The sequence below is a fragment of the Brachionichthys hirsutus genome, chromosome 16 (genome assembly GCF_040956055.1).
Source record: "Brachionichthys hirsutus isolate HB-005 chromosome 16, CSIRO-AGI_Bhir_v1, whole genome shotgun sequence".
NCBI classification, from domain to species: Eukaryota; Metazoa; Chordata; class Actinopteri; order Lophiiformes; family Brachionichthyidae; genus Brachionichthys; species Brachionichthys hirsutus.
Window position 1 is genome coordinate 5,604,342 of NC_090912.1, and position 13,550 is coordinate 5,617,891.

General features: G+C 45.5%; 3 protein-coding genes across 4 annotated transcripts; 1 reads left to right on the top strand and 2 right to left on the bottom strand.

Annotated features, from left to right (window-relative positions):
* Positions 1-221: 221 nt before the first annotated feature.
* On the top strand, positions 222-3,470 carry LOC137906007 (uncharacterized). 2 transcript variants are annotated; one of them, XM_068750295.1, is made up of 10 exons: positions 222-283; positions 375-449; positions 539-571; positions 908-994; positions 1,401-1,498; positions 1,657-1,826; positions 1,896-1,985; positions 2,075-2,152; positions 2,253-2,309; positions 2,459-3,470. In XM_068750295.1, the coding sequence occupies exons 1-10, from the start codon at positions 245-247 to the stop codon at positions 2,518-2,520; spliced, it is 789 nt and encodes a 262-aa protein (XP_068606396.1). In that variant the 5' UTR covers positions 222-244; the 3' UTR covers positions 2,521-3,470. The 2 variants fall into 2 exon arrangements, with proteins under 2 accessions (XP_068606396.1, XP_068606397.1); XM_068750296.1 differs by having other exon boundaries at positions 1,657-1,805.
* A 191-nt stretch (positions 3,471-3,661) lies between these two features.
* On the bottom strand, positions 3,662-6,627 carry c16h17orf75 (chromosome 16 C17orf75 homolog). Its single transcript, XM_068750297.1, has 10 exons — positions 6,485-6,627; positions 6,070-6,144; positions 5,606-5,731; positions 5,412-5,540; positions 5,175-5,235; positions 4,970-5,089; positions 4,652-4,716; positions 4,423-4,562; positions 4,239-4,342; positions 3,662-3,995 (listed from the first exon to the last, which is right to left on the bottom strand). The coding sequence occupies exons 1-10, from the start codon at positions 6,625-6,627 to the stop codon at positions 3,780-3,782; spliced, it is 1,179 nt and encodes a 392-aa protein (XP_068606398.1). The 3' UTR covers positions 3,662-3,779.
* Positions 6,628-8,714: 2,087 nt separating this feature from the next.
* On the bottom strand, positions 8,715-11,487 carry LOC137905558 (zona pellucida sperm-binding protein 3-like). Its single transcript, XM_068749804.1, has 10 exons — positions 11,125-11,487; positions 10,935-11,050; positions 10,763-10,866; positions 10,523-10,697; positions 9,866-9,983; positions 9,712-9,794; positions 9,453-9,625; positions 9,178-9,336; positions 8,960-9,061; positions 8,715-8,908 (listed from the first exon to the last, which is right to left on the bottom strand). The coding sequence occupies exons 1-10, from the start codon at positions 11,485-11,487 to the stop codon at positions 8,715-8,717; spliced, it is 1,587 nt and encodes a 528-aa protein (XP_068605905.1).
* Positions 11,488-13,550: the final 2,063 nt, after the last annotated feature.

Here is a 13,550-nt window from a genome sequence, read left to right on the forward strand (position 1 = left end):
GCAATGAATGAATATATATGAATATAAATATACGGCATTACTGAAGTAAACCATTGGTTTTAATGATGTTTTAATTTTATGACCAGCAATCTGTATAACCGGTTAAGTGAGAATAGTGAGACAGAGAAGTGAGACGTGTGGCTGGGAGTGTTATTTCCCAGCTTGTATGTTGAGGAAGTAGCAGGTAGATAGACCTGAAAAACACCGCCGGACGGCAATCATGTCTGTAAATGAGATTAATTTAATGTTTGAAAGCTTCCTGCAGAAAAGAAAAGATACGATGGTAAGTAAAAAAAAAAAAAATATCTTGACCTTAAGTGTGAGAACATGTTTCTTAAAGGATTTAAATAAATACTCTCTTTTTCTGTCTGTAGAAAATGTGGGTGACCTATTGGTTCAGGCTTCAAAGCACGACCTTGTTCTTCTACACAAAGAAGAATGGGAGCGCGGTAAGTCCGGCAGACTCCAATCAGTAACGCGAAATTCATGTCAAAACAATAAAAGGATTTTAACGTTATTAGACTTTCTCTGTTCCCAGTCGCACCTGAGGGGCAGTTACTACATTTACACAGTAAGTCCATCTCATGGATGATTTATTTGCAGAGCTGAATTACTCTGCAGCCATAATCTGTTGGATTTTTTCATTACTGTAACTAGTTATTTGAAGTTTTGCCGAGTTTAAATCTGGATTATTAAAACAAGACGCAAATCAACCAACTCTACAACAATTATTAAATTCATCCCCAGCTTTAACGTGACTTTATTTTGGTGCCAAAGAACTTTGACATTGATATGAATTTGAATTTGACATTTCGAACGAATGCCTTTCCCTTTCTCACTTGTTGAGTTCTCGTGTAATCAATGTGAGGAAACATCAGACTGATTTGTGTGACTGTCTGTCAATCAGGTGCAGTCGGTGCGACAGGTGCACAGCTCGGACGGCAAACGCTTCATGTTTGAGATTGTCATGACCAACGGAAAGAGAAAGGTGTTGGTGAGTCATCATTAACAGTAACTAATAATACTAATGTGTCTTTAAACTCAAATAGCATCTAGTATTTATGGAACTCTGCTAACAGAGCCGACACATGCGGGAGTGGAGCCTTTATGGAGACGTGACGTACTTATTTCATAGTATTCAGCATTTGTTTTAGCAATAATTAATACATAGCCAAAATATTGTCACACTTTCACTGTTTTTTTTTCCCCACAGTTTACTACACACTGAAATATTCCCCATAGAAACTGTAAACTTTAAAACATTCAAAAAACCTTGACTTTTTGCACAATAATTTAGTTTTTCCATATCTGGGCCTAAATTAGACGTTTCTAGACATTGTGGATGAGTGACGGGAAGCTGTAAAGCGTGTGTGTGTGTGTGTGTGTGTGTGTGCACGCAGGCAGCAGAGACTGCAGCGCTCAGACAGGAGTGGATAGAGCATCTATGGCAGGCCATGCATCTGTCCTCCTCCCGCGACTCAGACTCCAGACGGAGACCGTGAGTCTCGGGACTTTCTCTCACAGATCTGAACTAAAACTAAAATAATCCATTTTAAGCCGGTTGGATTTGAATTCTTAAATACATTGAGGTGATTTTTCTTGTTTGAATTGAAACAGAACATTCTCCTGTCCAGCACTGAATGATTCCTCCCTCAGCCTTCAGGTGTCTGAGCAGCCAGAGAGAACAGACGGTGACCCTGTGGAGGAGCCACCGTCTCCTCAGGGCCTCTCTGCCTCCGCAGACCACGCCCCGCCTGACAACGGGGGCACCTCCTTCCCCGGCTCCCTGTCAGAGGAGCTAAACGGTGAGGAGACGGCGCACCAAGGTAATCAGCCAGACCTGAACTAGCCAGCATCGACATTAGGATGATCGGTTTTAACCTCTCTGTTTTCAGGTGACAAAAGTCCCCCGTCAACCAATGGATTAAACATTGCAGATGAAGACGAAGACGAAGTCGACTATGATGTTTTGCCAGCTAGAAATGGTACGAGTTTAATAACCCTCTAAATTCAGCGTCTATCTCAGACATCATGGTGGCCGGACACCAAACTGCATCTCTGTGCGTCTCCTTAGAGGAGGCTCAGACTGACCAGGTGGACGAGGACCTGTATGACTTCCCCGTGTCTTTCAGAGGGGCTGCTGCACATCCAGGCATGATCGCATTTCTTTTCACATTTTTAAAATATCCAGTTAAACAAAAATAGTAAATAATAATCTGGTGTTTTGTTGTTGTTTTTTCTTAACCTCACAGAGAACATCTACGATGTGCCGAGCAGGTTTATGGGGATGCCGCCTGATAGAGATTCAGGTAATGAAAAGCGTAGTTTGTGTTAAAGTAAACCTGTTGATGATCATATTACAATCGGCTACAAAGTAAGCGATATAAACGTGCACATAAGGCTATACTCTATGACAAAAGCTGCAGCTTTGAATGTTTTCTTCTGTGTGTTTGTCAAGCTTTCAGCTCGGAGGAGCAGCGGGAGGACAGACTCTACCAGAGGACAGGAGGTCCGGTTTGAGGACATAAGGAGCCCCCCCCTCTGACTCGCCACACAAATATTGTGAGCCCGAGCCACTTGAGCCTGTTGTTGCCATGAAAGGGTTCATTTCAGGACACAAAACCACCTAGTGGCCAGGTGTAGAATCAATGTGTGAGGCACTGAACATCTGTGTCTCTTATCTCTTGGGAATGACTGTGAATTACAAAAAAAAGACACAATTTTTTTTCAAATTTTTATACTGATGCACTCTTACATGATACTTAAGGACTCAATCAAAAGGCTGTAAAAACAATCTCCATTTGTACTAAACTAGTTATGTTTTCTGTATGTATTTTGTGTTTGTGTTCTTGTATACATCATTATACTTAAAAAAATGTTTTTTACTTATATTTAAACAGTTTAACAAGTATTTTTTATCACGCTCAATTTGCAATTGAGTGTTTTTTTGGAGACTGTGTAATGTTAGAATTTGTAAACAGAACTATCCAGAAAATCCCTCCATACAGCTACAATACTGTGTTCCCAGAGAAAGATTATAATTAACCCGATAGACAAGTACTGTATATGCAATATTCATTAGACAAAAAAAAACAACAAGGCATATGTAACAAGCAAGTGATTTGTGCGTTTCCATATGCTTCCAAAGAAATGTACAACAATAAATACAACAATAAAGGAATATGTAGATACCGAATAATCCAAAGATTATTCCTCACCAATGATTAGAGGCTTGAGTTTGACTCAGCTCCATGTAGTGATCCTTTAGTGTCAATTAGCAAAACACCAGCATTATACTTGGCTCACAGTAATGTTACAGTCACACAACATGAAAAGTGCCATTTTACATATTAAACTGATCTGATCAGTCTTCTGTATTTTAATTCGCCTGTTAATTCATCCTATTTTCGTCTCCTATTCACAAGTATCCCTCAGGATTAAGAGTGCAGCGATGCTACAGATGGAATAAAATATTACTTCACCAAAAATACCGCTCAGCAAAAGTTGTCAATTACAGTTCAGATTCTGAATCTGACCGCTTCCAGCTGCGAAGCAGAAGTAACGTCAGGGAATATTTGATTTAGAACATTTACTTCTGATTATGGCAGAATTGAGAAAGTGGCCGCATCAAAAGTTCCACTGCAAACATTGAATTTCCCAAACTGTTTTGACATTTTAGCAAAGAATGTAGTGCTCGGTTTAGAACGGTACACGGTCACCGACAAAGCAACAGCGAAAGTGCCCATCCTCCACTATTTGGACGAAGCTTTAAGATGGAATCAGGCCTGGGCCTGGGATTGTTCCTTGAGGAACTCCTCCAGAACGGTGATGATGCTGCAGGCTTCGGGTAGGTCACTGTGCTCTGCTCTGGCGTTCTGCAGTAACACGTCCCCGTTTCCACAGCTCTGCAGGAACTGGCAGCAACGGAACAAGGCATAATGGCTCATCTCTGCCTGTCGCACAAAGCGCTTCAGGCTGTTCATGTCCTGGATGGCCTGTGGAGGGACAGGGTGGCGTTTCACAAGGTGAAAATAGACAGAGAAGAGGCCACGTGGTGCGTCTGCAAGGACTGTTTGACTTTTCTTTTGCCAACAATAGAATTTTAATTTGAGGAACTCGTACAAACAAAGTGTCCATCGCAGCTATAAAACTGCTGGGATCATGAAAACGGGATGCAGACCTCTGACAAGGTCGCAAACGCCCTGGTAAACCCATTTAGCGTTTTTGTTCGTTTTCACCTTCAGCTTGAAGTTCTCCAGAATCTGTCTGAGCAGGAAAGGATTGTAACTTTCCACGGCGTTGAGAAAAGCCTGAATCCAGTCATCGCAGAAACGATTACTGACTGGGAGGAAAACATCTTTATCAGACATTTAACAATTAGACAGCGTAAAAAAGAATATATTTTTGTTCGTGGAGACGAACCGGCGTGTGAGAGGGCGGGCGGGCCGGTGGAGCAGTCTATGATCAGGCCCGACTGTGTGTCCTCTGAGATGGCCTTACAGAGAGATGATGTCGTGGTCTCTTGCTGGGACAGGCCCTGCAAACTGGCTGCTTTGATGAACCTGGTGCAGAAAACAAAACAAACGGATGGATGTCATTTAATACATGAAACAAACAGGGAGTTAAGACCAGATGTGTTAGTGGCAGTTACCTGGACACATCGGCCTTTGTCTTTTCATCTGAATGATGGACCTCGACATGTGTGTGACTCAGAGCCTGAATGGAGAAGAGAAATTGTTCAATATAATCCATCAGATTGCTCAGATTTTACCGCCGGTGGCTGAGGCATGAACCCTCCGGCTACTTTCCAGTGACATGATCTACTGAACAGATCTACGACTGCGCAGATGCATGGAAATGCTTAATGTATATCTCAGTCCCCAGGATGTCAGACATGCTTTTATTAGTAAGCAGTTTATTTGAATGGGCGTTCTGCAGAGCTGTAAAAAAAAAAAAAAAAAACCCTCACGGCATGAAGCAGGAAGCCGACGTCGCTCTGGACCAGCTGCACCACCCGATGAATGTGCATCACAGATTCCTCGTACCACCGGCTCAGACAGGGGCGCACCTCCGTCTCGAGGTTCTGCAGCTGACGCGCACGCACACAAATCACACGGCAGTCGCGTGAAGAGGAGACACAGAGCTTCATCGCAACCTTTAGAACATTTTCATACCTCTGAGGTTTGCAGGCTGCTGCGCAAGCCTTGGACATATTTATCAAGCTCTAATCTAAATGTATGAAGGGTCAAGGGATTTAAACCGCTGTCGACACTCAAGATACGCTAGTGCGGGAAAACGTTGAAACAACGCAGGACAAGGATTATAAGGACAATTGATATTCATGCCAGAGAGCCTTAGATGGCGTATCTATGATTGATTTAAAGCAATAGACGACTGCAGAGGAAGGATATAGGTTCAGTCCTTTCTCAGAGCCGCCCATGAAGCAGATGACGTGTCCGTTCCCATCAGCATCCGGCTGCTCAGGAGAACTTTCCTGCTCCAGCAGGCAGCAGTAGCAGCCGACGGCCTGCTCCGGAATACTGGGAGGAGTTAAATATCAATGCTTAGTATGTAGCATCGCTTCGAGGGAATATTTAAATACTACCTAAGTTCCACGGTGGCGATGTTGCCCATGCCTCCCAACAGGGCTCCTTTGCTCAGTCGCCTCGAAATGTAGGCCCGCAGCTCAGGTTCCGCTTCTGACGGCAGGCTGCTGTCAATTAGAGTCAGGCTGTTGGGAAGGACAAAAAATAAATACAAAAAAATCAGCATGAAAACAAGCAGCCGAGTGAGCAAAGAGGGATTTGGAAGCCACTTCACGTCGATGGAGGACAGATGGAGAAAGCCGATGACCGTTCGCCACAACAAACACACACACACAGCTGTGTGTAAGAAAACACACCGGCGGAATAAGCGCTGCCATTTAGGCGCAGCAGCACAGCAAATGACCAATCACGACTGAATTACAATGAGAACAGCGTGGAGTCCATGTCGACTGGGTTTCCAGAGACAGCCCATGAATGCACCGCGGGCAAGGAGAGGAGACGGCGGCGACGGCTCCCTCGTTACCTAAAGTCAGCCTGGCTGGCTGTGGAGTCTGCCCGTCGCTGGCTCCAAGCCTCACTTTCCCCAGAAGCCTCAGATCTAAGACAAGTGACACGTTCGCTCATCACCCGGTTAGCGTTCAGTGAATGAATGTGCAGCTGTCAGCACATTGCTTTAGGATAAGAATCATAGCCTGTCTAAAAAAGAAAGAAAGAAACATTACAAACCGAGGACCCGGTTGCGTTCAGAAATAAAACAACCGAGATGTCCTGTAGGATAAAGTTAGAAACAAATAAGCAGCGGTGAAACAATCACAACTTGTTTTGTGAGTGATGTTTAACTGTGGACGTAAACTAAAAGGCAAAAGCTATTCCCGTGTCTCAGAAAACACGGCCACATCCGCGGGTTTAACCAGAAAGCCGAGTTTGTCGGCCATTACCTGGAGCCCTGATACAGGTAGATGGTGTAGTAGCAGTTCAGCTGCATTCTCTGGTGGCATCCAGCCATTTCTTCACTGTCGAAATCATCTCTCTCTTCCACGTCGATTGAGTCTTGGAATGAGGATGTTTGGGAGGTAAACATGATGCTAGTGCTGCACGGAGGAAGCTTAGCTAGCAGCAGCCGCCCCAAACTCAGATTAAATATAACACTAATTATTATTTATCCAACGCTGCTAGATATATTTAAACCTCCCGCTGACGTTATGATTGCAGAAGCATGAGCTGTACAGACAGGAATGTCAAATGATCTCCATCTAGCCTCAATGACTTTCGCGCATGCGCAGAACACCTGTGCACCGTCGAATAGTGTCCGGCCAATATCTGAACCACTCATGTCGGTTCCTTTGACGTAAAGTTACGATGACGTTGCTGTTTTGGAAGGTGGCATAGTTTTGATCAGAAATGTATCTATTATTTTTCTTCTGTAATGACAGAGACAACATTTACGCTGATGTGGTTCCAGTAACCTTTAACCAATCATCCCCTTTAATTGCAAACGCTAACCAATCAAACAATGCCCTAATTACGAACCAATCGTAATTAAAGGGCTATGGACAGCTCCATAGGGTATAGGATATGGAGCTGTCCGGTGCTGATCCTGAAAGTAACGTCTTTTCCGCGGCATTGACTCGGGGAATGTTCTTTATCTTGCCCACTTCGGTTAGTTTTTTTGGTTTGTGCATGTCCATGACAAGACAAGGTGGTGGCTTTTTGGTTTTGCTTTGATTTTGTATTGATTATCTTTGTTCCTGCGTGATGATTGCATTTGAATGGAACTTTTACTCATTAGATTTGTTAATTTATTCCCATCACAAACTTTGGTTCATACTGATTTTTCTCATTTACAGTATGGCTTTATCTCTAACAATTTTTAAGTTACCTTTTAAAAAAGTGATATCAAAACTGAATATTTTATTGTAACTACCGTGGCGGCTAAAGAATTATATAAACAAATGTATAGTTATTTAACAGAATGTTAAGGAGTAGTTACATCTATTTCACATTAAATGACATTACATTCAGTTACATTTTTTACTGTGTTACGGTTTACATTTGGCCTTTGGAGAGCAAACATTATGCTAATGTGGACCTTGGAGAAAATTAGTTTGACACCCCTGCTCTAGATCTTCATTGCACATAGAAAAAGTGAATACTTATAATTTTAGGTTTGTAGGTGTACAAATTATTGATTTGCACCAAGTGCCTCTGCCTCAGCATCATTAGGTTACAGGCCATTATCTTAACAAATGACAGTGCGATGTTATCACCTACACCAAGGAGGCGCCGTTTTTGACAGCGTTTGTTTGCAACGTAACCCAAAAAAGTTACAGATCTTGATGAAATTTTCATGGAATGTTACCGGGATCAGATGATCACATTTTGGTGATTCTTCCCAAGAGATCCTGAATTCCAGTCGCAATCAGGGTAAATTTTCACAACACAACTTTGCTTTCGGATACTTTTCAATAACATTCCTTTAATTACCTCCACAAAGGAGGTTCTGAATTTGCCGCCGTTTGCCAAAGACATTGTGGAATTGGTGGCAGACAAACGGATTTTGTTTATATTCAGACAATTTTAGATTTATTTGAGGAAACTTTCTATACCACCTTTTCCTTTAAGGTCAGAGGCATTGGGGGGGGGGGGGGGGTGTGACATCCCAAAACTTCGCCACCCACTGAATTCCTTTTCCAACACTGTAGCATAGGGCGGCTCGGTGGCGCAGTGGTAAGCACTGTTGCCTCACAGCGAGATGGCCGCAGGTTCGTCTCCGAACATGCAAACTGTGAGGAGTTTGCATGTTCTCCCCGTGTCTGCGTGGGTTCTCTCCGGGTTCTCCGGCTTTCTCCCACCTCCAAAGACATGCTGCCTAGGCTGATTGGTGACACTAAATTGTCCGTAGGTGTGAGTGTGTGTGTGGCTGGTTGTCTGTCTCTGTGTTGCCCTGCGATGGACTGGCGGCTTGCCCAGGGTGTCCCCTGCCTCTCGCCCATTGACTGCTGGGATTGGCTCCAGCTTGGCCCGCGACCCGATAGCGGAATAAGCGGTTAGAAAATGAAAAAAACAAAACAAAAAAAACACTGTAGCATCACATCGTTTGTTGCGAAGACATCAAGATCGAATTAATATTAACCGTAAAGACGATTACACAAGCTGTGTTTTCACTCTTTATCTTTTAGGGTCATTTGTATCTGAAAGTCCAGCTTCTGTGCCGGTTTCATTCGACATCGTCGTCACGCCCGACTTAGACGGCGAAGCGGTGCCGACGTCATGGAGGGTCGCTGTGATGTTCCCATCCGGCGCCACTTCCTGCGATTCCGCAGTGATCAGAGGAGCTGCTTCTCCAGATTCTGCATCTCCATCTGCAGTGAAGACACATTTTTACTCAACTGCAATCTTCCCAAATGTTTTACCTTCTGGGCCGTCACCTTCAATATCTTCACTCTGTCCGGATGTCTGAACCTCCACCTGCTCCGGTGCAGCTTGTGCACCAGGACGCAGTCTCTCCTCCAGATCTAGAACAGTTTAAACACCAAGATCTTTCTTCATCACGCCATTTTTAAAATGATTCAGAGAAACCAGTTAACGCACAGAGGGGGGGGGGGGCAAAGGGCTCCAAATATGAACTCACCGGGTAACTTGCCTGCGCCACCTCGCCACTGGCTGCCGTACGGCACAGGCGCGCTGCTCTCACCGAGCACAGGAGGGAGCGCCTCCACAGGCAGAGGCCTGCTTCTCTGCTCGCTTGGCAGGAACAGCATTGGACCCAGTCTCGCCTCCCGGTTCCACCCTGTAGTAAACAAGCATGAGGCATCCTCAAAGGCCCTCCCAAGGCCCAAACGGTGACAGCCTCTCCTCCCACTCCGCTTAAGACTCGAATTGCTCGTCAGAAATTGAAAACCCAACCTGATCCCGTTTTATATCCGCTCCTCCAGAAGCCCTCAGACTGAGGCGGTTTCCCAAACCCACGAGGCGAGACCTTTGCTGGACTGCTGGGCTTACTGTGGGTTGGGTAGCCATCTTCATTTTGGCTTTGACACTGGCCACACAAGTAGTCATTACCATCAGCCGACCTCCACCTGAAAGGACCAGACATTCCTCAGCACACACGCAGCCATTTTGTTAGAGTTCAAATCCTGATGCATTTCAGACGGCTCACGCTCACCGGCCATTAATAAATGTGCACGCCTTATTTGGTGCTTGGGCATCATTTACCGGCACGGCAGTCAGGAGGCACGCGACGTAGAGCTGGAGGGAAGGAGAACGTTTGAAAAAGGGGAACAGCAAATGTGAAACTCGAGCCTCCAGCCAAAGCAAACCTCTCCTCTGTCGTCGTTGTTAAACCTGAAGGCATCAACGACCAAGCGAAGCTTGTCATCCTGCGTCCTGGACACGAAGTGGGATCTTGAATCTGGAAACCGGGAGTCAACCAAACACCTATTAAAAGAAAAAAAAATGTAGGAAAAGTTTCAGTATTTAATTCGGCGTTTCAGTTCAGCAGAGAGTCATGTTTGTTGTGGCTATGATTTCATGCCGTTTTAAAGATTAGTCCAGAAACAGCAAAGCTCAGCTCCAGTCAAGACCACAAAGCAGGTAAGAAACCCCGAGTGAAGTCATGGAAACAGTCGTCCAAGCCTTCATCTTCAGCCGCCTCTGATGTAAAGGATATTCCTGATCTTCCCGAGGACTCGATCATGGCCGCGTCCGAGTCAGGACTCTGCTGCTCGATGCCTCAGTCCAACTCCACATAATGACACGAGGGCAAAAATCACATTTCTGATCTGCCGTTCTTGCCGTGAACCGTACTGACCCCCCCCCCCTCAGGCGGTCTGGGGCAGGTTTGATTTCTGTCCTCAGGAACATCGTTCAGAACTTAGGACCAGACCCCCGATAGGTCCGCTACACCTCTGCCGAACACCGCCTTCCGTTACGCTGCCGTGAACCACACGCTCATTTCACTGATTTCTCATGCTGACCCGTTTTTAACGAAGACGTATCCGGGAACAGATTCTACATCAGGGTCCAGCGTGGCCACGCAGCTGCTCAGAAACACCCGCAGGCCCGTGTGACGCCCGGTTCTGATGGAGGCTTCGACGGCAATGCGCTCACCGAGCCGAAACACGTTTGAGCGCCTTTCATAAAGCCAGTCATCTGCACAGAAACGATTAGTGAGGACAGATCAGAGGCATCGACCGCGAGAGGTGAGCAGAACCCACTCGTCTTCACGCTCAAGCCGAAGGCCAAAGTCTCCTCAGCAGCTTGGGTTGACATGAACGGGACCCAGGAGGGCACGAGTGAAGAACTGGACAAATTGTACTTCCTGCAAAAGAGAAGACAGACATTTTAGAAAGGGGATTCGCAAACAGAAAAAAAAAGGAAGGTTAAGACCTCTGGTAATGGCACTCTATTGGAATGACCGCCCGGTCCATCCGGATCAGCCCATCTGGGGAAGCCACTGGAGCGTAAATGAGGAGGTTTGTGTAGACCAGAGAGTCCTTGGTCATCTGTGGGTAGCAGAGACGGTTAGATCGAGACACGTCGACGCCTCGTGTCTGAAAGGCAGCGCATTAACAGTTACCCAGTGTCTGGTGCCGCAGTCCACGAGTCCGGCAACTATTTTGTACTCGTCCGCTGAAGATGCCGTCGCTCTGCAGACATCACTGAGCTCCACACCCAGATTTAACTCGTCGCCGTCGACAGGAGCCCCAACGCCAAACAGGTCAGCTTTGATAGCAATCTCCATGGAGTGTGGATTGCAGGACACGTGGACGGCGTTCATCTGCTCTGGTGCCTCGGCTGGAGCATTCAAGGTGCGTTTGGGGACCTGAGGCCTTTTAAGGAAAGCATGCTGCGTGTAATACCTGGGTGGGAAAGCAAACGAGGACCCGACGCAGACCCCAAACAGCAAGAGGAGGTTAACCCAAGAACGCCTGGCATCCATAAAGGCAACTCAAGAAAAAACAAATCCAAACGCTGCAGCTCCTGTCTGACCCCCGAAAGGATGAACCAGTCTGAGGAGGCGCGGAGCATTTTAAACCCAACCTCATGCAGCCAATCAGCCTCATCACAGCAGCAACACACACCTGAGACTGATTATCTCATCAGCTCATCTATCTATCTATCTATCTATCTATCTATCTATCTATCTATCTATCTATCTATCTGCTCATGCATCATTATAAACATTTGGTTTCTGTGAACTACAATAAAAGCTCCATCACTAATTTCACTCTAGAAATTACAGTTATTGTTCTGCATCCTGAAAAAAAAACAAAAAAAACCCAAAGCCTGTTTGCACCTTTTTAACACAATTCGTGCATACGGTCATTTACTTTTATTTGTTTATGCTTTAAAAGTGTCAATTTTCATGCACAAACAAATCCGGGCACATATATAGGAAATATATTAAATGCATCTTTCATAGTTTTCATGCATAACTCTATGGATCTGCTATATATCTGTGGTTTAACGCCTTTAGATGTGTCTGTCAATTGTGGGTAAGAGCAGCCGACACCTCCAACTGTTTTCTAAGCGCCCTTCCTGCTTGATGAAGAACAATAAATATAGCGAGGCTCACTGCAGCTTCACAAGAGACCGGGGGAAACGGGACCGAGTGCATTATGACTTAGCTTCGGCATGTCTTTGTGCTCCTGTGACCGAAAAGGCCATGAAGACGAGCATCTTTTTCATTCTCATTCATCTTTTAGAAGGTAAGAGGCCGACTGATGTTTGTACTGCATGTCTGTTGCTGTAAGTCTGGAATCCCCTTGACTCAGAGCCGTCCTTGTTGACCTGCCCAGACTGAAGCAGCTACTGCTAAAAGCAGAATTGTAGATTTATTTTAATAGAAACCAACATAAAACTTTTTTCCCCCCATGCAATTGCTTTTGGGATCAATATTTGGGCATGTGCCTCTCTGCTCGGGAGAGTCACAACTCTGCTGTTTTTATTGTTGCATGAATTCGTTTTGCAGAAGTAGTAGTAGTAGAAAAGTAGTCCAATTGATAAAACTCTGCACACACAACCTGCACATTCAATGCTCTGTTCCCTTTATAATTCACCATCCACTTAAACATGTGCACCATTTACTCCACAAAAGGTCCATGCAAAGCATTTTAGAAATGTTTAAATATGCCGATCGATGCTTCTTTGTGGTGAATGACAGTAGCGGGATGATGCAGATGCAACAGACACAACCTGACACCTTTATTTTGACTACTCAGCCCAGGCAGAGCTGACCTTTAAGCAGCTGACAGAAAGCCAGACGCTGGAGCTCTCCTGTTGCCCTCGGCAGGATCTCAGCAGCCTGAGGGGGCTCCATCTTTACCACCGCAGTGCCCGGAGCCAGACGACCTTACTATCGATGGCTGGAAGCGGCAAGTTCAGGATCAATCCAGCGCACAGGTGGCGTCTGCAGCTCCGTGGAGGGCTGGACGACCTCCAGGTCAATGTGACCATATCCCATTTGCGGCCCAGCGATGCAGGACTCTACATGTGGGAGAGGAGCTACAGAGAAAACACCTCGCACCAGAGCTTCCCCAGCTCTCAAGCGGTCTTCCTGTTGGTCGAGGGGAGAGGTGAGCGTCACTCTTCACACAGTACTTCGCTGCTGTTAAACCCGATCGCCTCTGCTGAGAATTTGATGTGTTTTTTTTTGCTGCAGGGAACTTACGCCAGTGCGCTCCCAGATACACTCCACTCATCCTGACCTTCTCTTCGGCAGTGGGGCTTCTTCTGCTCACATTCAGCTGTCTGGCTGCACAGAAATGTGTGAGTCTTCACACTCCAGTTCGGATAAAAAATTTAGCTTGTGGTCCCATTTCTGATGTCTTTTACAATGGGAAAGAAGAAACCTCCCTGAGGTACACCTAAAAAGAATTCCTTCATACCTAAACTAACCCTTCCGTCAAGTGTCAGCAAAATCCATCAGGTAGTTTTTCATTACATAAGAGATGGAAGTGCAGAATAACGTTCTTGGTCATCCCTGCTTTATGCTCAACTATT